General features: G+C 50.4%; 1 protein-coding gene across 1 annotated transcript; it reads left to right on the forward strand.

Annotated features, from left to right (window-relative positions):
* Window positions 1-520: 520 nt before the first annotated feature.
* On the forward strand, window positions 521-21361 carry sycp2 (synaptonemal complex protein 2). Its single transcript, XM_047039289.1, has 48 exons — window positions 521-544; window positions 749-889; window positions 979-1107; window positions 1268-1372; window positions 1568-1592; window positions 1798-1883; window positions 1979-2073; window positions 2183-2217; window positions 2741-2883; window positions 2984-3036; window positions 3259-3304; window positions 3826-3930; window positions 4392-4452; window positions 4639-4787; window positions 5204-5323; window positions 5562-5606; window positions 5967-6078; window positions 6279-6427; window positions 6508-6900; window positions 7196-7267; window positions 7489-7543; window positions 8188-8239; window positions 8342-8424; window positions 8620-9191; window positions 9313-9446; window positions 9540-9576; window positions 9681-9745; window positions 9836-9881; window positions 10083-10123; window positions 10361-10418; window positions 10616-10784; window positions 10930-10994; window positions 11361-11534; window positions 12611-12736; window positions 12927-13101; window positions 13594-13805; window positions 13860-13940; window positions 14402-14683; window positions 15043-15100; window positions 15222-15344; window positions 15617-15868; window positions 17296-17501; window positions 17860-17954; window positions 18296-18395; window positions 18617-18675; window positions 20221-20299; window positions 20712-20768; window positions 21200-21361. Exons 1-48 carry the CDS (start codon window positions 521-523, stop codon window positions 21269-21271), a joined length of 5616 nt encoding a protein of 1871 aa, XP_046895245.1. The 3' UTR covers window positions 21272-21361.
* The last annotated feature ends 185 nt before the right edge of the window (window positions 21362-21546 follow it).

Raw genomic sequence — 21546 nt, forward strand, 5'->3', positions numbered from 1 at the left:
TTATTGCCGTAACATTTTCGCGCGCTCTGTTGACAGACTAGATTTGACCGCAAGCCTATACACTCGCTCGCTGAGGAAATTGTACACGTTTGTGGAAAGTTTATTCTTCGTTAGTCGATTTAAAAATATATATGAGCGTAACTTGTTAGTAGTTAAACAACGTACCCTTGAAATATCAAAGGGTGCTGTTTAAAAGTGTACGCGGTGTTAGTGTACCTTCCTAGCTAGTAGTAGTAGGACATAGTCTAGTTGGCTAGTCTAACTTGAGGCGGCGAGCAATCAGTTGAGGTTTACTGTAGCTAGAGCTAGCTAGTCTACCTAGCCAACAGCTACTATTATATCTCAATTGGGAACTAATGAACCGATGTAGACTTTTTAATTATATATATGTGTGCAACATATAATATGGTAGATTCTGTTATTTCTGACAACAGATATTTCGATTGAGATAAAAGATCGGGGAAGGCTAGCTAGTTACAGCGTGAGGAAGATTCGGTGTGAAAAGCGAGTGACGCTTATGATGACGCCTCGTCAGGACCAACAGGTGAGAACGCAGTCCTGCTATTAACGATCAGAACTGAAGCAAGAAGACGTTAATAAACTTCCAGCTCAGCTACCTGGCTAAATATAACAAATAATATACATAATAATATAACATATTTGTTTTGTGATGTCGTGTCTTAACTTGTAAACAAAAGTCGGACCAAAGTTAATAGGTGAAAAGGCTTGAATCTGTTTTTGCATTTAGGTTGAGAGATTGTTGGATGATGTTCTAAAAGGCAGCAATGTCAAAGCGTTGGAAGACTTTTTACAAGATGAAATCTGCGAGGAAACGGCTCTAAAGTGTTCCAGACAGTTCGTCAGCAAGTTGGATAAATTAATCAGCAGAGTAAGAAATATCACTAGGCTTACCATTCCCGGAGGTCTAAATAGCATGTCTAAGGGTGAAGGGTCCTTTTCTCTTTCTTTTTTTTGTAGGAATTAGATCAAAGGAACCTTAAGAATGCTTGTTTGGGGCTTTGCATCCTGCACAAGTGTGGGAAAAATCTGGTTGCCCCAGGGGGTAATGGGTTATCTGGCATGGTCTCCCAGGGTCTGGTCAAGAAGATAAGTATTTTTTTCGACAGCACTAACTCATATAGCATAATTCAGCAACTCAAGGTCTTGTAGACAAATATAAACTAAACCTGACAAATTATAATCTGTATTACACGCGTTGTATTTCTTGTTTGGTTCGATGGATTGATGGGAAATTGTCCGTGTGCACATGGTGCAGTGGTATGAGAAAGCCAGGCTGTTGTGGATGGAGCCAGGGACACTGAGGACTGAGGCCCTGACCAACCTTGCAGAAGACTTTTTTGATGCTCTCTTGGTGAGTTAACACCAACCCACAAAGGGCAGAACAACTGCTCTTCTTAGACAGTTAACCTTTAGTAAGGAAATAAAGGAGGTTCGTGTCTTACCGATTTCCTTATTTAAACAATATACACAACTCCTATTTTATAGCGGCGGAATGATTTATGTATTCTTCGATTTGTTTATTTCTTTATTCCTCCCTCTCTTGTAGGTTGTTCACGAAGCAAGCAAAGAGGGTATGTGTCAAATAACTAAAACCAAACATACTATTTTCACCCCAGATTCTTTAGAACTGTGCGCTTCTGGTCCTAGATTATCTGCTGTACTGACCAAATTAACAGGTTGTATTATGGTTTAGATAGATTTGCAAATGGATAATCTGTGAATATGAAGGAAGAAATTACTCTGTGTCCAACTGAGAACTCAACCTGACTCTTACAGGCACACATCAAATCACTGAGTCTCTGCTGTTTCCTATTGGCCAACTGGCCGCAGACCCACGGGTGAACATTATGATCCAGAAAGAGGTGAGGAGAACATCCTCTTCCAAGTCCTTGAAGTTTAACCGTCCGTGCCAGCGAACATTGCTCTCTTGCTAAACATCTGTGTTGAATTACTTCAGGCGATTCGGAAACTGAACATCATTCTTGACAAGATGCCCGTGGATCTCAAGAAAGAGAAGAAGATCTTGTCGTCTCAGGATGCCTCTGATATCATGTATGCCATACATGTTTGCGTCACGGGGGTTGTGAAATGTAACATTGTATTCCCACCACCAGTGTGTAGCGTTTGTTGTGTTGTCGTTGATGTATGGTCACCTCCTCAGGACCAACCTGGCTGGCAGGATCTTGGTGGGTGGAGGTAGGTTTGATCCGGTCCCTCAGGGATCCATTTACATTTAGTCATTTAGCAGACTCATATCCAGAGCGACTTACAGTAAGTACGGGGACATTCCCCCGAGGCAAGTAGGGTAAAGTGCCTTGCCCAAGGACACAACGTCATTTGGCACGGCCGGGAATCGATCCGGCAACCTTCTGATTACTAGCCCGATTCCCTAACTGCTCAGCTACCTGACTCGCAGATGTAGTTTAAAACAACAGCCTTGAATCATTGGGAGACCAAACACACACACACACACTTAAACTCACACTCTTACTGTACATACACATGTACACACATAGGATGGTAGGTTTGTTTTAAGATATGGGTGGGACAGCTTTTTTTTTATTTATTTATATATATATATATATATATAACTGAGGATGCAGCCGTTAAATATGACCTTCTTAATAAAAAGTGGAAGGGGAAGATTTGCCACTTTCAAAATAATGTGCGTGTGTATAATGAAATCTCCGCCCCTGCTCGCTCCCTCACTATGCGGTAGACTACGACCTACAGATTGCCCTGATGGAGGCGCTGTGTCGGATGACCACCAGGGGGCAGCGGAGGGAGCTGGCGGATCGCTGGTTCAGCATGGGCTTCGTAGCCAACGCCTTCAACAAGATCCAGGACGCTGAGTTTGAGACGGTGACTCTGGGCTGTCAGAGAACATTCTCTGTGTTATAGACGGGGACAGGAGGCCATTTCAGTCAGTTTCGGATTGTTAATGTTTCTCTTGTTTGCTCAGGACTGCCGCAAGTTTCTGAACCTGGTGAATGGGATGCAGGGAGATGGTAGAAGGTACTTCCAGTCCCATGAAATCCCCTTTTATTTTATGCCATTCTTGGATTTGTCCATACAGTTTTTATATTTATTTATATTTGCCTTTTTCAGAGCTTTTATTAACTCTTCATGTCTTCTTAGCATTGAATTGATTATTACATTAGGGTTTTATAAGGGTTCATCTGTCATTTCTCAGTCAGTGATTGGTCTGTCACTGTCTGTGCTGTCTTTTCCCTACAGAGTGTTCTCCTACCCCTGTCTGGAGGTTTTTCTAGACAAGCATGAGGTCAGTGCCCCCTGGGAACCCCTGGTTGTTAATATGAAGGGTTTACAGTGCTTAGAAACCTTACATTTCGGAAGTTGACAACTAGGAAACGTAACAGTTTTGACAGTTGACGAGGCCTAGTCACCAGCAGCAAGCTGCTGAAGGGAGTGGGCTCCAGGTGGAGTGGATTCTGGTGGTTGGGTAGCAGGAGGTGATGAAGGGAATGGATCTTGGTGGTTGGGTAGCAGGAGGTGATGAGGAGTGGATCCTGGTGGTTAGGTAGCAGGAGGTGATGAAGGGAGTGGATCCTGGTGGTTGGGTAGCAGGAGGTGATGAGGAGTGGATCCTGGTGGTTGGGTAGCAGGAGGTGATGAGGAGTGGATCCTGGTGGTTGGGTAGCAGGAGGTGATGAGGAGTGGATCCTGGTGGTTGGGTAGCAGGAGGTGATGAAGTGAGTGGATCCTGGTGGTTAGGTAGCAGGAGGTGATGAGGAGTAGATCCTAGTGGTTGCAGGAGGTGATGAGAATGTTGTTTGCTTCCAGCTGCTGATGCCCGCTGACGAGAAACTGGAAGAGTTCTGGATCGACTTCAACCTGGGAAGCCAGAGTATCTCCTTCTACTTCTCTCTGGCTGATGAAAACGCACAGGTACACATACACACTGTCCCCAGCCACACTCACACCCAGCGTACATGCAACACACACACACACACACACACACACACACACACACACACACACACACACACACACACACACACACACACACACACACACACACACACACACACACACACACACACACACACACACACACACACACACACACACACACACACACACACACACACACACACACCTTACATTACATTACATTACATTTAAATTTAGTCATTTAGCTGACGCTCTTATCCAGAGCGACTTACAGTAAGTACAGGGACATTCCCCCCGAAGCAAGTAGGGTGAAGTGCCTTGCCCAAGGACACAACGTCATTTGGCACAGCGGGGAATCGATCCGGCAACTTTCTGATTACTAGCCCGACTCCCTCACCGCTTAGCCATCTGACTTACACAAGTGTTTGTGTGTTTTGGGTTGTGTGGTTTCACAGGAAGGCCAGTGGGACACGATCTGCGTCCCAGAGAATGAAGTCCACAGTTACGACATCAAAGGTAGCCAGTCAGCATTATAGTACTTACACTTTTATCGCACAACATATAACTTGGCCTGTCCAGTAGTGTGTGACTGCCCCCTGGTGTGTGTCTTTGGGTGTATTCGTGTGTGTGTTTGCGTATATGTGTCTGTGTCTGTACGTGCATGTGTCTCCTCTTACGTGTGTGTCTTGTCTCCCTCCCCAGAGGAAGGGCGGAGGTGTGTGCTGAGACTGAAGCTGTCTGAGCCGCTGTGTGTGAGCGGGCTGGAGGGCTCCTCCCTCTCCCTGCACTTCAGCTCCTCCCTGGACATCCTGCAGGCGGCACGCAGCGTCTACGGCCACGCCAAGAACAAGGTACACCTGGCCTGTCAGAGAGTTTCTAGACCGTTACAAGAACAAGGTACACCTGGCCTGTCAGAGAGTTCTAGATCCTTACAAGAACAAGGTACACCTGGCCTGTCAAAGAGAGTTCTAGATCGTTACAGAGGGCTATGTAATTATGACCGTTTCAAATGGATGGAGATAGATAGTTAGAAGGACGGACTGTTTTAAGGATGCTTTTAGTTTGTCTTCTTTAAGACTCCTCATCTTTCTAGTATTCACTAGATGGTTGACCATGGCAGATGAGACAAAATCGTGGGTTCAGCGGTTGCCCCTCTCTCTTTCCATGACTTTTCTGTCACACTTCACTCAAAACTGTCCATTAAAGCATTTCCACATTTATACATCCTAAAAATGAACAGGTTCACAAACCTCTTTTTCCCTGTCAGACTTTTGTGGGCAAGACCGGCACGTCTGTGGTGAAGACCACAGTCCAGATCATCCTGGATGAAAGCAACTCCCAGGTAAGACAGCCTCATCCACAGCTAATAATTGTCTCATATAATAATGTATTCATTTAGCAGACTGTTTTAATCCAAAGCAACATACAGGACAGGATTTGAACCTGTGACCTCACTGAGCTATATCCATTCCCTCTGAGCTATTTATGAATGCTAGTTTTCCTGGTTGCGATAGCATTGCATGCTAGGTGTTAATCAGTGAGGCTTGCTCTGGGCGTTCCTCCCCAAACAGACTGTGGCCACTGAGAAGCATGCGTCTCACGTCAGTGGTCTGGACAGAGAGAAGAACAGCGCCCCCTGGCTGCAGCCCCCTCGCTCCACACCCCTGAAGGTGATCTGCCACAGAGATTTTTGGGCACGGTTGAAACTTGTCAAGTTTATTTGCCATTTGTAAGGACAAGTACATTGGAAGTCCTGCTCTTGTTGACAGTCCAAGCTAAGTTCTGTAAAATTCTGATTCCTTATCAAATCTTAGTGGTTTAGTTAGTATTCTGATTGGTGTTCTTAGATCAAACCTGCTACACATTTCAGGTATATTAAAATATATAGTCAATGTAACAGCTAAGTACTTTCACTATTCAAATGTCATTAAAGGCTTATAAGTTTATAAACACGCACCACACACACACACACGTTCACCACACACACGTGTACCACACACACACACACACACACACACACCACCCTCCAGATGATGGCTCCAGCCAGGAGGAGAACGTCTGAGTCCAGCAGCTTCATCAGCAGCAGCGGAGGAAGAAGAGGAGGCCACGGCGGCAGTCCTTTCACTGTCGTCATGGCAACGGGTAAAGACACACCTCCTAACTGCCTGACTTTCTGTTGCTGGCAAATATGGAGAAATATGGTCGGGTTTTGTCTTGATTCTGTGTGCGTTTTGAGTGAGTGTTTTTGTGTGTACGTCTGGACTTGCGTTTGTGTGTGTGTGTACGTCTGAACTAGCATTTTGCCCTGCTGACCCTCCATCTTACGCCTCCTTCCCTGCCAGCCACTCCTAACAGCAGGGCCAGGATGAAACCAGCCCTGGAGCTGATGAACTCCTCTGAGCAGCAGACCCGGCCCAGCCTGGCTGACCTGAGCAGGAGCAAGACCCCCGGACTCTCCCCGCCTCTGGAGACGCCCAGCAGGAGAGCACAGGTGAGCTGCAGCCTCCCTCTGGAGACGCCCAGCAGGAGAGCACAGGTGAGCTGCAGCCTCCCTCTGGAGACACTCAGCAGGAGAGCACAGGTGAGCTGCAGCCTGACTCTGGAGACGCCCAGCAGGAGAGCACAGGTGAGCTGCAGCCTCCCTCTGGAGACACTCAGCAGGAGAGCACAGGTGAGCTGCAGCCTGACTCTGGAGACGCCCAGCAGGAGAGCACAGGTGAGCTGCAGCCTCCCTCTGGAGACGCCCAGCAGGAGAGCACAGGTGAGCTGCAGCCTCCCTCTGGAGACACTCAGCAGGAGAGCACAGGTGAGCTGCAGCCTGACTCTGGAGACGCCCAGCAGGAGAGCACAGGTGAGCTGCAGCCTCCCTCTGGAGACGCCCAGCAGGAGAGCACAGGTGAGCTGCAGCCTCCCTCTGGAGACGCCCAGCAGGAGAGCATCACCACAGGTGCCATGGCTGCAGAGGTACAATGTGTAGTGATTATAGTGATCACATTCACCCATATCACCAGAAGCACAGTCATCACAGCATCGAAACATCACGTCAACAGAGGTACTAGCCATCATACCGGGAACATTAAAACTGATTACATTAATCCTGGCAACATTCACTCACACAGAAGCTCAGAAACGGAGAGCTAGTTGCTGTGATTTATATGATGATCTATAATATATAAATGTGTATGTGTGAGACGTGAAACGGCTGATCTCAAATCGAACAGACAGAATTGAGACTCCTGTGGTCCGTCTCTGTCTCCAGGCGGATGCTGCTCTGCCCCAAAGCACCTCCAAGAGAGTCCGTCCAGCAGGCCTGTCTGAGCAGTACCGCAGGGTGCGTCTCATCCTCATCTACCACCCGTCCAACATTTAAAACTTGGAGTCCCCGTTTCCCAGACATGGATTAAGCCTAGTCCTACACTAAACCATCTCAATGAAGATTTTCATTGAGTTTTTCGTCTTAATTTAGGACAAGTCTTAGTGTTGGAGCAGTGTGAACTGGTGTAGTGTGTTCATCCAGTTTGGGTTGTGCTCTGTGTTCCTGCTGTCTTGCAGAACATCCCAGTGAACAAAGTGGTGGAGATGGTTCAGGGTGACGAGGAGCTTCTTGGTAAAATACCCTCCTGAAACACCTCCTGAAAAACACCCTCCTGAAACACCCTCCTGAAAAACACCCTCCTGAATGTGTCCTCCCTGTGGTTTTCACTGTTGTCAAACACCTAGCCCTCAGCCACACATTTCCAGTTAGACACCTCTCGTAGACCAGGGCTCACAACAACAAAAAATCCTCATTGTCCCAGTACCCTTCCAAAGTGCAAAATGAACTGTCCCAAAGAGCAAATTCTTGTGTTTTTGCATTCTGACATGGGTCTAGGTTATTTTCAACACTATTTAAGTAATCTGTACAGTTCTAAAAGTTTGAAAAATATGTTCCCCAAAAAGTATTGAAAGGTTGAAAAAATATTAGGGATTTATTTTAAAAAATAAGTTTGCATCATTGACAAGTACTTGATGAGGACTCTACTGTACTCTACTGTACTCTACTGCCCTGTTTTAGGGTTCTCTTTTCTCCTCCTCTCCCCTCTCCTTTCACTGTGTGAGAAAAAAGTTTCATAAAAGGTTTTGAAAGGCGGAAAAAATACTTTTGAAAAGGTTTCGAAAGGTTGAAAAAATACTTTTGAAAAGGTTTCGAAAGGTTGAAAAATATAATTTGTAAAAAAAAAATCCACATTCCCCTTTTGCTCTCGTCTTCAGACCACAGCTTTGTTCCGGACTCGCAGCCCGCCGTGACCACGGAGAGGACGATGTAAGTACCCGGCCGTGCACTTGCGACACTGACACTGTCATGAGGGTTACACACACACGAGGACGGTGCAGGTGGTGTGAAGGTCTGTGATTGGCCCTACAGATTCACCCACTGGACCAAGAGATCGGTCTCTGACACGCTGCAGCCAGTACAGAGGAGGTTCAGCAGGGCTCTGCCCCAGCCCGGTAAGTAAGACAACCTCTCTTCTCATCTCTTAGGCCATCTCTGAATAGGCGAGCTTGGATTAAAACACAAAGAGGATCAACCTTGTTTAAACTCCCCCTGTTTGGTTTGGATCAGGTAGTCTACCTTATTCTTTTATAATGGTAGGTTGTTCACAAAGTGCAGAAACTTTCCTGATCCACTCTTCCTCCATGCAGAGCCAGCGTCTGTGCCGACCGTGGGGCAGCAGGATCGGCCTTCCTCCGCCCAGAGAGCCCAGGCTCCGAGCTCAGGCCCTGCCAGCCACAAGCAGCTCCATGCCCAGCTCACCAAGCGCCTGCAGGAGGTCCTCCGGGAGAGGAAGCAGCAGGACACAGGGCCTAGGGAGCGAGGTGGGCCTCAGGAGCGAGGTGGGCCTCAGGGACGAGGTGGGCCTCAGGAGCGAGGTGGGCCTCAGGGACGAGGTGGGCCTCAGGAGGGAGGTGGGCCCCAGGAGGGAGGAGGGCCCCAGGAGCGAGGTGGATCTCGGGAGAAAGGGCCTGAGAATGGAGGAAGGTCCCAGAACAGAGGTGGATCTGATGGGTGTGGTATCAGAGACTTCCAGCAGCTGACAGGGAGGCAGAGCCAGGGTAAAGGGAAGGCTAAGAGCCAGAAGCCCCAGGATCCGCAGCCTGTCCTGGCCAAGGCTCCAGTAAAGCCCTCCCTCACCCAGAGCAAGAAGGGCCTGCAAGAGAGGCCGACCCCCAACCCCAAGGTGAAAACCTCAAGACCAGACTCCAGCAGAGAGAAGGTAAGCACCTGCCACTGGAGATGGAATCATGTTGATGTCCCTCTACTTTACACTGTACTTCACACGTGAGTGAACTGTCTGGGTCCTGCTCACGTGTCGCTGTCTGCTGGTGTGCGTCCAGAGGGATGCAGTTGTGGCAGACGGCATCGTGAAGCTCATCTCTAGCCGCTACGATTTCCCCACCCCCTCCATCTCTGCTCGCGAGACCTCGGCACACCCCGCCTCTCCTCCCAAGAACCCTCCGGCCCCCAAAAGGTAGCAGACAGGTGGAACTCGATTGAATATTTTATTTCTGATAGAATCACTCCTGCGTATAAACTTCTCCCTGCTTTGCTGTTGTCCTGTCAGATCTCTGTTTGAGAAAAGCTGGCTGCCCCCGGCCAAGGTCAGTCCTGCAGCCCTGTTTTCTACTACTGAACTGCTCTTTTGTTTGTTTTAGTTATAAACATGAACTTCTGTCCCTGCATTTCACCCCTTGAGTATCCTCAGAAGCAAGCCTCTGGATTTCTGAAGTCCTACAGCAACAGCAGGAAAAGTGCCCTTGAGAGAAACGGGTAAGTGGTCTCAGCCAGGAGAGCGTGAGCTGGACAGCTGATCTGACTGGACTCCTGTGACATCACTTCCTTTCCTTCCCCTGCCTGCAGAGAGGACATCTTCGCATTCACTATGGACTCACCAATGAGTATCGGGGTAAATAAAGCTGGTCTTAGTCATTACGTACGCAACTGCACTGCACTCTGTTACTGAGAGGGATTATGTGCTGATGTATTCAAAAGATTGTTTGATACAGCAGCACTGAATAGGAATACCAGTGGACACATCTATGGCAAAAAAAAAAGCTGGTTTCTAACGAAAAAGTCAAATTGTGAAAGTCCCTGTTCTGCTCTTCAGCGCAAGGTGAAGTCCAATGAGTCGTCTGCCGCTGACAGCAGGTAAGAATATACCTGGGCTGTTCTGCACCTGGGCTGTTCTGCACCTGAGCTGTTCTGCACCTGGGCTGTTCTGCACCTGGGCTGTTCTGCACCTGTGCTGTTCTGAACTTGGGCTGTTCTGCCCCTGGGCTGTTCTGCACCTGGGCTGTTCTGCACCTGTGGTCTCACAGTCCCCTTCTGCTGATGCTAAACTCTTTCTAATGTGTGTGTGACCTTCATCATGATATGTGTCTCCAGTGCCCTGTACGACTCCTGGGCTCTGCCCAGCAATACCAAGAAGGGCCTGCTCTTAAAGGTATTATAGTTGTTAAAGGGATTATTATCATAAGTGGTATTGACGGGTCACTTTCACTCCTCTGTGTGATTATGTTACCTCAGTATAAACTTAACATTGCCTTTGTGTTGTTTGTTTGTGTCTGTGTGTGTGAATATCTGGGTGTTTGTCTGGGTGTGCATTTGTGTGTATGTGTTCTGTGTGTGTTCATGCCCCAGCCCCTGCCCAGGCACCACGTGAAGAAGCACCTGTTCAGTGACACAGACACCAGCGGTGGGGCGGAGCTCAGCTGGCTGAGAGAGTCCAGCAGGAAGGCCAAGCCCAAAGTGACCGATTACAGCAGGCAGCCTGCAGCCAGACCCAAGGCCCCCGCACCGGACACCACACGTACGTAACCCTCCGCCTGCCTGGCCCAGTGGTCAGCTTCACAAAGTAGTTCCGCCTGTTATCATGGTGATATTTGACTGTTATTTTAGCCTGTATGTATTTTCTGGACGCGCAGGTCTCTTGTTTAAGCCCCTCTGTGTTATAGTCGATTCCCCAGACCTCCTCCCTGCATCCTCCAAAGCTGAGAAGGAGATTGCCAAGCCCAGGAAGGTGAGACTAAGCACCAGGAACCCATCAGAGTCACAACTGCTCATCCAGCCTCATTTAAATACCAACTGCCGAGACCAGACACTAGTTTTGGAACACCTGGGTCTATGTGAGCCGTTTTCAGTATTTAACATTGTGAATATCTGCCGCTTTACACCACATCTGCTCGCCAAACGAACAGTAACGAGCAAAAGGAAACATTTAGTTTAAAATCTAAAATCTTCGTAAAATCTTCCCCCAAAACTGTCCCAGCTTCCATAACAACATCGTCTACATACAACTACGACCACCCACAGTACTGTGCAGCGATGTTGTGGTGCAGTACCCCAGTCACCCACTAGGTGTCACTGCCGTGCTGTGTTTCAACAGAAGGGCTCTGGTGTGAGGGAGGCAGGTGGTCTGGGGGCCAGAGAGGAGCCTGCAGGGCGCAGCAGAGCCACCAGGAGGCCCCAGAGAGCCGCCGCTACCGCCAAGAGCTACAGGGAGCCCGACAGCGACGGCAGCGACAGCCAATCAGAGACGGAGCCGCCCTCCGTGCCCAAGGTCGGCGCATCTCTCTTCACTGCTCACCTCTCTCCCCCTCTCCCCCTCCACAGGCTCCCCTCTCCCCCTCAACAGGCTCCTCTCCCCCCCTCCACAGGCTCCTTTCTCCCCCTCCCCCCCTCCACAGGCTCCTCTGTCCCCCTCTCCCCCTCCACAGGCTCCTCTCTCCCCCTCTCCCCCTCCACAGGCTCCTCTCTCCCCCTCCACAGGCTCCTCTCTCCCCCTCCACAGGCTCCTCTCTCCCCCTCTCCCTCTCCACAGGCTCCTCTCTCCCCCTCCACAGGCTCCTCTCTCCCCCTCCACAGGCTCCTCTGTCCCTCTCTCCCCCTCCACAGGCTCCTCTCTCCCCCTCCACAGGCTCCCCTCTCCCCCTCCACAGGCTCCTCTCTCCCCCTCCACAGGCTCCCCTCTCCCCCTCCACAGGCTCCTCTCTCCCCCTCTCCCCCTCCACAGGCTCCCCTCTCCCCCTCCACAGGCTCCCCTCTCCCCCTCTCCCCCTCCACAGGGTCCTCTCTCCCCCTCTCCCCCTCCACAGGCTCCTCTCTCCCCCTCCACAGGCTCCTCTCTCCCCCTCTCCCCCTCCACAGGCTCCTCTCTCCCCCTCCACAGGCTCCCCTCTCCCCCTCCACAGGCTCCTCTCTCCCCCTCTCCCCCTCCACAGGCTCCCCTCTCCCCCTCCACAGGCTCCCCTCTCCCCCTCCACAGGCTCCTCTCTCCCCCTCTCCCCCTCCACAGGGTCCTCTCTCCCCCTCAACAGGCTCCTCTCCCCCCTCTCCCCCTCCAAAGGCTCCCCTCTCCCCCTGAACAGGCTCCTCTCCCCCTCCAAAGGCTCCCCTCTCCCCCTGAACAGGCTCCTCTCTCCCCTCTCCCCCTCCAAAGGCTCCCCTCTCCCCCTGAACAGGCTCCTCTCCCCCCTCTCCCCCTCCAAAGGCTCCCCTCTGCCCCTCCACAGGCTCCTCCCTCCCCCATATCCCCCCACACACACAGACCCTTTTAATCACCTTCATCCTCTCATTCGACCAGTTGTAATGTCCGAGCGCATGTGTAACCCTGTTAAATGTTGATGCCCCTACCAGAAGGCTTCTCTGGAACAGGAGCTGGAGAAGATGAAGACGATCAAGACTGCGGCCGGCACCAAGACTTTCAAAGCGCCCGACGACAACAACAGCCAATCAGAGACAGAGCAGCCGCCTCATCCTAAGGTGTGGTCTCTCTCTTTCTCCCTCCTTCCCCCTGTCCCTCCCTCCGTCCTTCCCTCTGTGTGTTGGAAAAACACCCTGTTGATGCTATCACTAAGTCCTCAAAGATACAGCAAGTGTGCTGTAGTTACAACTTTTAAATCACAAACCAGATCCACAAAACCACCCCATCTCTCTGCTCACGGTTCAACAGAAGCCATTCGGCGGACAGGTGGAGAAAAAGAGCGAGAGAGTTGTCGAGGAGGTGAGGAAAAAGAAGACTCCTCCCTCGGCCAGGGACCAGACGAGTGTGGTGAAGGCCTCCTGGGCGTCCCGGCTGGCCTCCTTCTCTCTCTCTCCTCCCCCCATCGAGAGGATGAGAGGCACGGGTACGACACGGCACATATAGGTCAACATCAGACCTTCAGCACACACATTCACCTCCACCTCACGTAACCAGCTGCTGGGATTGGTGTTCCCATGTCGGTCAGAGTTGGCGGGTGGTGTGTGTGTGTGTGTGTGTTTGGAGGGTGCGGGGATGTAGAGCAAGGAATGTTCACACTGCTGGCCCAGAAAGCCCCTGGTGAACTCTTGTTACATCTGGGGTCAGAGTTCCAGCTCTGTAGACATGCCTTGGTGGTCTAGGTGAGACACGCTGTGTCTGTTCCAGTTTTGTTTGTCTCCTCAGATGTGACGCTGGGAAGAGACCAGCTGTCCTGTCCTGACCCGTCTAAAGTCACTCTTTGACTCTTTGGGACTGGAAAGTGATCTGATGTGCGATGTAAAGCAACCCCCCTCCTCCTATCGACCTCTCCTCCAGGTCCAGCTGTCTCAACATCTGTGCCTTTACCCCCCCCCCCCCCCCCCCCCCCCCCCCACAGCTGCTGAGAGGACGGCCGTCCTGCCCGGATCCCCCCCCACCCCTCTGGGCTCCCTCTCCGGCTCTCCCGTCTGCGGCGCCCCCCCCTCGCCTCTCCCAGACTTCCCTAAGCCCCCCCGCAGCGGCGACGGAGTCTCCAAACCCTCCACCTTCCACAGCGCCCGGAGGAGGAGCGACGGCAAGGCCGTGAAGATGCCCTCTCTCCCTCCTCTAACCCCTCTCCCCTCCCTCAGCCCTCTCCCCTCCCTCACCCCTCTCCCCTCCCTCACACCCCTCCCTTCTCTCTGCCCCCTCACCCCTCTCGGCCAGAGCCCGGTCCTTCGAGCCCCGAGGCCCAGTGTTGTGGAGGTGAGAGACAGGACAGGATTGAGCTAGTTTCCCAGGGTCAGCCTGTCAGGATGTTGTGGAGGATGCCCTCACGGTCCTCACGGTCGTTCTCATCAAACAATTAGAGTGATTAGGTCCTTAGGTAGATTAAAGATAGATTCATATCTCTCCTGCGCTTTCTCTCCCTTGCTGTGTCTCTCTCCCCTGCCCTCTCTTTCTCGCCTCTCTTTCTTTTCTCTCTCTCCCGCCTCTCTTTTCTCTCTCCCGCTCTCTGCCGTGTCCGTCCGGTCTGTCTGTTCTGTCTGTCTCTTTCTTCTTCTTTGTCTTCCTCACCTTCTCTCTGCGTCTCCCCTCCTGTCTCTCCCATGCTCTCTCTCCCTCTTCCCCGCTCTCTCTCCCTCTTCCCCGCTCTCTCCCTCTTCCCCGCTCTCTCTGTCTCTTCCCCTCTCTCTCTCCCTCCCTTCCCTCTTTCCCCCCATCAGCCCCAGCTGAGCCCCATTCAGCGGGCCCTCTCCCCTGCCCAGTCCCCTCTCTCCCAGTCCTCCGAGCCCCTCCTGACCTCGACAGCTTTGGAGAGGACCCCCCCTCTCTCCCCCCTCGACTCCTGCTTCGCCCCCGGAGACACTCTCAACCAGGGCATCCATTTCGGCTTCGACCAGGAGTCGCTGGTCTCCAGGGTAACGCTGAGCCAATCCTCATCAAGGTCTGTCGTGTCGGTGTCGAGAGTGGAGATCAAGCCGGTAGCCATGGCTACCAAACTGGAGGTAGGGATATTGTGGTCTAGCGGTTCCTGTATTTACAGTACTGGGGACTACGGGATCCAGTGAGGGACAGAAGGCATGAACTGTGTTTGTCTCATATGTAGTAGTGCTTTTCAGTCCTTAACTCAAAAGGTGTGACATTGTTTGGTAGAGCCATATTTTCTAAATCTAATAACGTACCAGAAGATATCGACAGTAGATCCTCGATCATGACTATTTACTTCCTGTCCATGATTGTTCTAATCATGAACAGGAATATTGTTCCATTAATGAACAAAGAAGTTCATAATCGTTCGATACAAATATGTTCATTAGAAGATGAAGTCTGGCTGTTGTGCATACGTGTCCCTGTGTCTTGACAGAAAACACCATCATCTGACCAGCAGCACAAGCCAGACCAACACCACTATCACGTTTCAGGTGATCCCTCTGCTACTAAACTGGCTTGACACATTTCTCCACAGAGATATGCAGGGATACATCATAGCTGGTAGGAAGTCATCTGGTCAGATCTGGTCTGTGTGTGCTTTGGTCTTCACAGGACCGAGCCGTAAGCGTCGCAACTCCAAGCCCCAGAATGAGGAGGAGGAGGAGAAAGGAGTAAAGAGGAGTAAGATGAGAGATCAAGCTGCCAAGATCAGGCCCAGGAAACTATTCAAGTCATGTGAGACAAAAAAAATGCATATCTGTGTTTGCTCTGCCTTTTTACTGAACTAAATCTAAACTTATATTTGTACTCTCTAAGAAACCTTGAGGGTCTCAGTCCTGTTCTATGGATATAGCACATGTCAAACCCTCTGTGACATTGATTTGTATTGCCCTTCTTTATAAGCAAATTAGATTTTGATTTAAGAATCGCAAAATAAATTCAATCTTGAGGGTGGGGATCAAATAACACCGTGTTCTGTGGTTTCCCATTCCGGATCGTTCTCCCAGTGGCTAAGCCCCGCCTCCCAGCGGCTAAGCCCCACCTCCCAGCGACTAAGCCCCGCCTCCCAGCGGCTAAGCCCCGCCTCCCAGCGGCTAAGCCCCGCCTCCTAGGCCAAGCCCAGAGCTGGGGAGAGCACAGCAGCTCCGAGGAGGAGGACGGAGAAGAGGACCAGGATGGAGAAAACATGGAGGATGTGGTCCCCGTGGCAACCAAGACAAGCTTCCGCCACATTCAGAGCGAGAGGGCTCATGACACGGGTGAGACGTGGGGGGGGGGGGGGCTTAGCCTGGAAGACGGGTCTAGACACTCCTTTAGTGAGGCAGACGGGTCTAGACACTCCTTTAGTGAGGCAGACGGGTCTAGACACTCCTGTAGTGAGGCAGACGGGTCTAGACACTCCTGTAGTGAGGCAGACGGGTCTAGACACTCCTGTAGTGAGGCAGACAGGTCTAGACACTCGTGTAGTGAGGCAGACAGGCCTAGACACTCCTTTAGTGAGGCAGACGGGTTTAGACACTCCATTAGTGAGGCAGATAGGTCTAGACACTCCTGTAGTGAGGCAGACAGGCCCAGACACTCCTTTAGTGAGACAGACAGGTCTAGACACTCCTTTAGTGAGATAGACAGGTCTAGACACTCCTGTAGTGAGGCAGACGGGCCTAGATACTCCTTTAGTGAGACAGACAGGTCTACACACTCGTGTAGTGAGGCAGACGGGTCTAGACACTCCTTTAGTGAGGCAGACGGGTCTAGACACTCCTGTAGTGAGGCAGACGGGCCTAGACACTCCTTTAGTGAGACAGACAGGTCTACACACTCGTGTAGTGAGGCAGACGGGTCTAGACACTCCTGTAGTGAGGCAGACAGGTCTAGACACTCCTGTAGTGAGGCAGACAGGCCTAGACACTCCTTTAGTGAGGCAGACAGGTCTAGACACTCCTTTAGTAAGGCAGACGGGTCTAGACACTCCTTTAGTGAGGCAGATAGGTCTAGACACTCCTGTAGTGAGGCAGACAGGCCTAGACACTCCTGTAGTGAGGCAGACAGGTCTAGACACTCCTGTAGTGAGGCAGACGGGTCTAGACACTCCTGTAGTGAGGCAGACAGGTCTAGACACTCGTGTAGTGAGGCAGACAGGCCTAGACACTCCTTTAGTGAGGCAGACGGGTCTAGACACTCCTTTAGTGAGGCAGACGGGTCTAGACACTCCTGTAGTGAGGCAGACAGGCCTAGACACTCCTTTAGTGAGGCAGACAGGTCTAGACACTCATGTAGTGAGGCAGACAGGTCTAGACACTCGTGTAGTGAGGCAGACAGGCCTAGACACTCCTTTAGTGAGACAGACAGGCCTAGACACTCCTGTAGTGAGGCAGACGGGTCTAGACACTCCTTTAGTGAGGCAGACGGGTCTAGACACTCCTGTAGTGAGGCAGACAGGCCTATACACTCGTGTAGTGAGGCAGACGGGTCTAGACACTCCTTTAGTGAGGCAGACAGGTCTAGACACTCCTTTAGTGAGGCAGACGGGTCTAGACACTCCTTTTGTGAGGCAGACAGGTCTAGACACTCCTTTAGTGAGGCTTCTAACATCAACAGGTGTTCAGCTGTGCTTTGGCTAGTGGATATCATCGATTGAATGACCCATCACCCATTCATACTGTACCGTGTGTGTGTGTTTTAACAGTCATAAAGGTGTCTCCAGAGGGGGAGGGGGGTAGACAGGTATCCTCACGCACCGTGACGTCCAGATGTTGGGAGGCTAGTGTGGAGGAGGAGGAGGAGGGGGAGATGGAGGTGGAGGTGGAGATGGACCTGCCCTACAGCACAAGCCCCCTTGATATGGCCGGTATATGTCGGCAGTTTAGCTCAGAGCTCCAGAGGAAGTTCCAGGTTGGTAGACTACAGAATCACAATCAGAAAGGGGTTTTAATCGCCATGAAAGTTTGCACAGACAAGGAATTTAGTTTGGCAGGAAGCTGCATACATTCAACATATAGGGATCATAAATCTAGAATAGTGGTGAACAAGTCTAACTATACTAATGGTACAAAGTCTAACTACTACTAAGGGGCTGTAATTTAGAATAAAATAAATAGTAAGTTAAGTAGCTATGATATACAATATACAATTAAAAAATAATAAATATAAAAGTACAAAAATGCAAAAATACAGGAACATTGACCTGCTGCATGTAGACTACAGGACTAAGCAGCTGAGTGCTGGTGTGTGTGTGTGTGTGTGTGCGCAGGGCCGGTCCAGAAGGATGGAGACGTACACCAAACAGTCTCTGCAGACCGTGCAGCAACACGTCTCGTCTATCAGCCTGCAGGTCAGCCAGCACAGGTGGGGATTCTCCTTTTTTACTATACAAAAAAAAAAAAGTTTCAAAGGTTGGAAAAAAGTTTTTGATAAAAAGGTTTCTAAAATCTGTTAGTTGGTAACTAGCTAGTTTACTCATGAGGCCACTGATTGGCAAAGCGCGACCTCACACCGTGGAGCAGCGCATAACACATAGCAGCGCTTGTAATGTGAATACACTGTTAATAGTGTATGGAATTTTAAGCTAGAGCTAAATGAGATGATATGTTTCACCGGCCGTGTGTTTAAACGTGTTGAACATCTTTAGCTGTGTGTGTGTGTTGCATGTGTGTGGTGCTTGTGTGTGTGTGTGTGTTTGCTCCCAGGTCCAAGAATCTTGACCAGGTCCGGAATGTTCTGCTGGAGGAGATGGGCAACCTGGAGAAGGACAGCGTGACTCTGAAGAACATGGAGAAGGAGCTGACCGTAGGCCTCCCCCTCTCACCCTCACTGACACCCCAGCTACCAATCAGTATCAATACAACAAGACAGAAGAACCACTGGGATGTCGCTGGTGTTAGTGCTGCGTGCTGTAAAAAGCCTGGAGAGTTAGGCTTTCAGGGGTCAATCAGATGCTGGTTGATAAGGTTCCCCCAGACACGTGTGTTGCTGATTGAATCCATGTTATCTGTTCTTTCCTCTGTCAGACATACTGGAGGAAGCAGTCTGTAGCTTTCCACTGCTGCCAGGAGAGAGAGACCCGGAGGTGAGGCCTGCAGGGGGGGGGGGGTGTGTGTGTGTGTGTGTGTGTGTGTGTGTGTGTGCGCACTCCCCAGAGGAAGCACACACACACAAGCTCTTTCCCAGTTTGGCCCTGTGAGTGTTGAAAGGAACACGTTGTTCCACCTATTCATACCGTCACACACGTGAACTTGACCCGACTGTCCAGTCATCCTCGACTCCGTCCTCAGAGAAACTCACTCTGCACTTTGTCCACTTGGGAGTGAGACCAAACAAACACAACTATCCTCTGAGCTGTCGTCATCTGCGCTTCCTGTTCTCTAGGATCTGATGCACAACAATTCACATGATTGTTGGTTACAGCCCTCGCTTATCAAAACAAGGTTGGGGGGGGGCAACATTTCAGAAAAATCGGATTATGCAATGCATTGTTACCCAGATTAGATTAGGTAACAGTGGAGAGGGCGATGGCACTGCAGAATGTCCCTAATGCTCTGAAATAGGCCAACTGTCTCAGGCTGGCTGTTGTGGCCCTGTTGTGGACTGGTGACATGACACAGCATTTACTTGACTGTGTGAACAATCAGGTTAATGACAGGGCCGATTCCTTTCATGGTTACTTACCTAGTTACTTGATTTTGTATAGGGTCGCCTCCTTTTATCTTTTGATCAAATTAAACTCCTAAACCACAATGACTGTTAACTAGGTTACTTGATTGTGTTTAGGGTCACCTAAATAACTTGTTGTGTAGACCTTTGTATTGGTAACTCAAACTAAATCATGGTTTCCCAAACTATTTAGGCTTTAATGATTCAATTGGATTTCATGTTGGCTGTTTGTGTTTCTGCAGCATCATCAACCGATAGTTCGATCAGCTTGTTTTTGAAATACAGGGACATGCTTGTTTGTTTGTTCTTTCTTGTCCCACGACCTCGTTACGATTTCAGGCCACCCCTCGTAGGGGTCACAACCCCTAGCTTGGGAACCACTAAACTAAGTCCTGTCTGTCCTAATTCTTTCCTCTAAAAAGTTTGCTTGTTCCCGCTTGCCTTCGACTCTCTGCCTGACCTCCTCTTCCCTGACCTCCTCCTCCCTGACCTCCTCTTCCCTGACCTCCTCCTCCCTGACCTCCTCCCTGACCTCCTCCTCCCTGACCTCCTCCTCCCTGACCCCCTCCTCCCTGACCTCCTACTCCCTGACCACCTCCTCCCTGACCTCCTCCTCCCTGGCCTCCTACTCCCTGACCTCCTCCTCCCTGACCTCCTCCTCCCTGACCTCCTCCCTGACCTCCTCCTCCCTGACCTCCTCCTCCCTGACCTCCTCCTCCCTGACCTCCTCCTCCCTGACCTCCTCCTCCCTGACCTCCTCCTCCCTGACCTCCTACTCCCTGACCTCCTCCTCCCTGACCTCCTCCCTGACCTCCTACTCCCTGACCTCCTTCTCCCTGGCCTCCTCCCTGACCTCCTCCCTGACCTCCTCCTCCCTGGCCCCCTCCTCCCTGACCTCCTCCTCCCTGGCCCCCTCCTCCCTGACCTCCTCCTCCCTGACCTCCTCGTCTGGGCCTGGCAGACTGCAGAGCCTGAAGACGGCTTTCCAGACCAAAACGTCTCACAGCCTGGAGTACGAGGAACACATCTTCACCTCACAGGTGCAGACAGTAACATGAAAAGTTTGGAACTGTTTTGGGGGAGCCTCGTTCTGTGGCTCAAGGGTTTAAATGAGATAAAGAAATAATAATATTAATATAGTTTATAAACTATGTTCTCTATGTATACCATTGACTAGAGGTGGGTAGTTTAAATACAAACTATTATGTGATAAGTAACATATTTCCCTTCAGTGTAGGCCATGAATAACAATGCAGTGCGAGATGATTTCAACTGCTTGCAAATGTACATTAGACCCCTTTTGGTAAAGATGAAATCAGACATAGTTATATTTCATCTGATGACCGGTGTTGGGGGTACCTTAGTGTCTCCCCTGTGAAGTGTTTGTCCTGATGCTGCTGCGATCCCGAGTCATCCGACCTTTAAACCCTTGTCATGTCCTCTCCCTTCCAGATGTGTCTGATGAGAAAGGACATGAAGTCCGTCCAGGATCGTCTCGTCAAGGAGATGGTGAGTCGGCCTGACAGACCCGAGCACAGGGCTGAGCTACCACCAACAATCAGGGGGCCACTTGGGCCTGCTTACCTGTTCTTTCTGGCCTCCTTCATTCGCTTGATGTCTAAACTGCTGTCCTAACCCTAAAGGCCTAGACAAAGCTCTCAGGTACATTTAGTCATTTAGCAGACGCTGTTATCCGGAGCGACTTACAGTAAGGACAGTAAGTACAGGGGCATTCCCCCCGAGGCAAGTAGGGTGAAGTCCGTTGACCAAGGACATAACGTCATTTGGCACGGCCGGGAATCGATCGGGCTAGTAAACCTTCAGATTACTAGCCCGATTCCTTAACCGCTCAGCCATCTGACAGATCTGAGATACAGCCCTGAGGGTGTTGTGATGAGGGGCTATAAAAGCGGTGTGTTTTTCCTGGTCTGTCCTTGCAGCAGGAGGAGGAGATCCAGAGTGTCCGGAGAGGACTGAAGGCTCTGTTCCTGCCTGAGGGGCCCATGTTTTGACCCTGGACGACCCCTACAAGGTCTCCTTATTCTCACCATACACCCTTAGCTCACACAGAATGAGGCTCATGAGACGTTCATGTTCTGACAAGTTCGGTCATTTCTGAGTTAGCTTAAAGTCAATTAAATAAACATACATGGATAGACTCTGTATGTAATAATATATATACATATATGTTAACTATTCCAATATTAGGAAATGTTTGTTATTTATTCATTTGTAAGTTACTAATTGGCCCCATTGGCTTGATGTTTTGCAATACCTTTTGTAAGTT

The sequence above is a fragment of the Hypomesus transpacificus genome, chromosome 18, assembly GCF_021917145.1.
Source record: "Hypomesus transpacificus isolate Combined female chromosome 18, fHypTra1, whole genome shotgun sequence".
In the NCBI taxonomy this organism is placed as follows: domain Eukaryota; kingdom Metazoa; phylum Chordata; class Actinopteri; order Osmeriformes; family Osmeridae; genus Hypomesus; species Hypomesus transpacificus.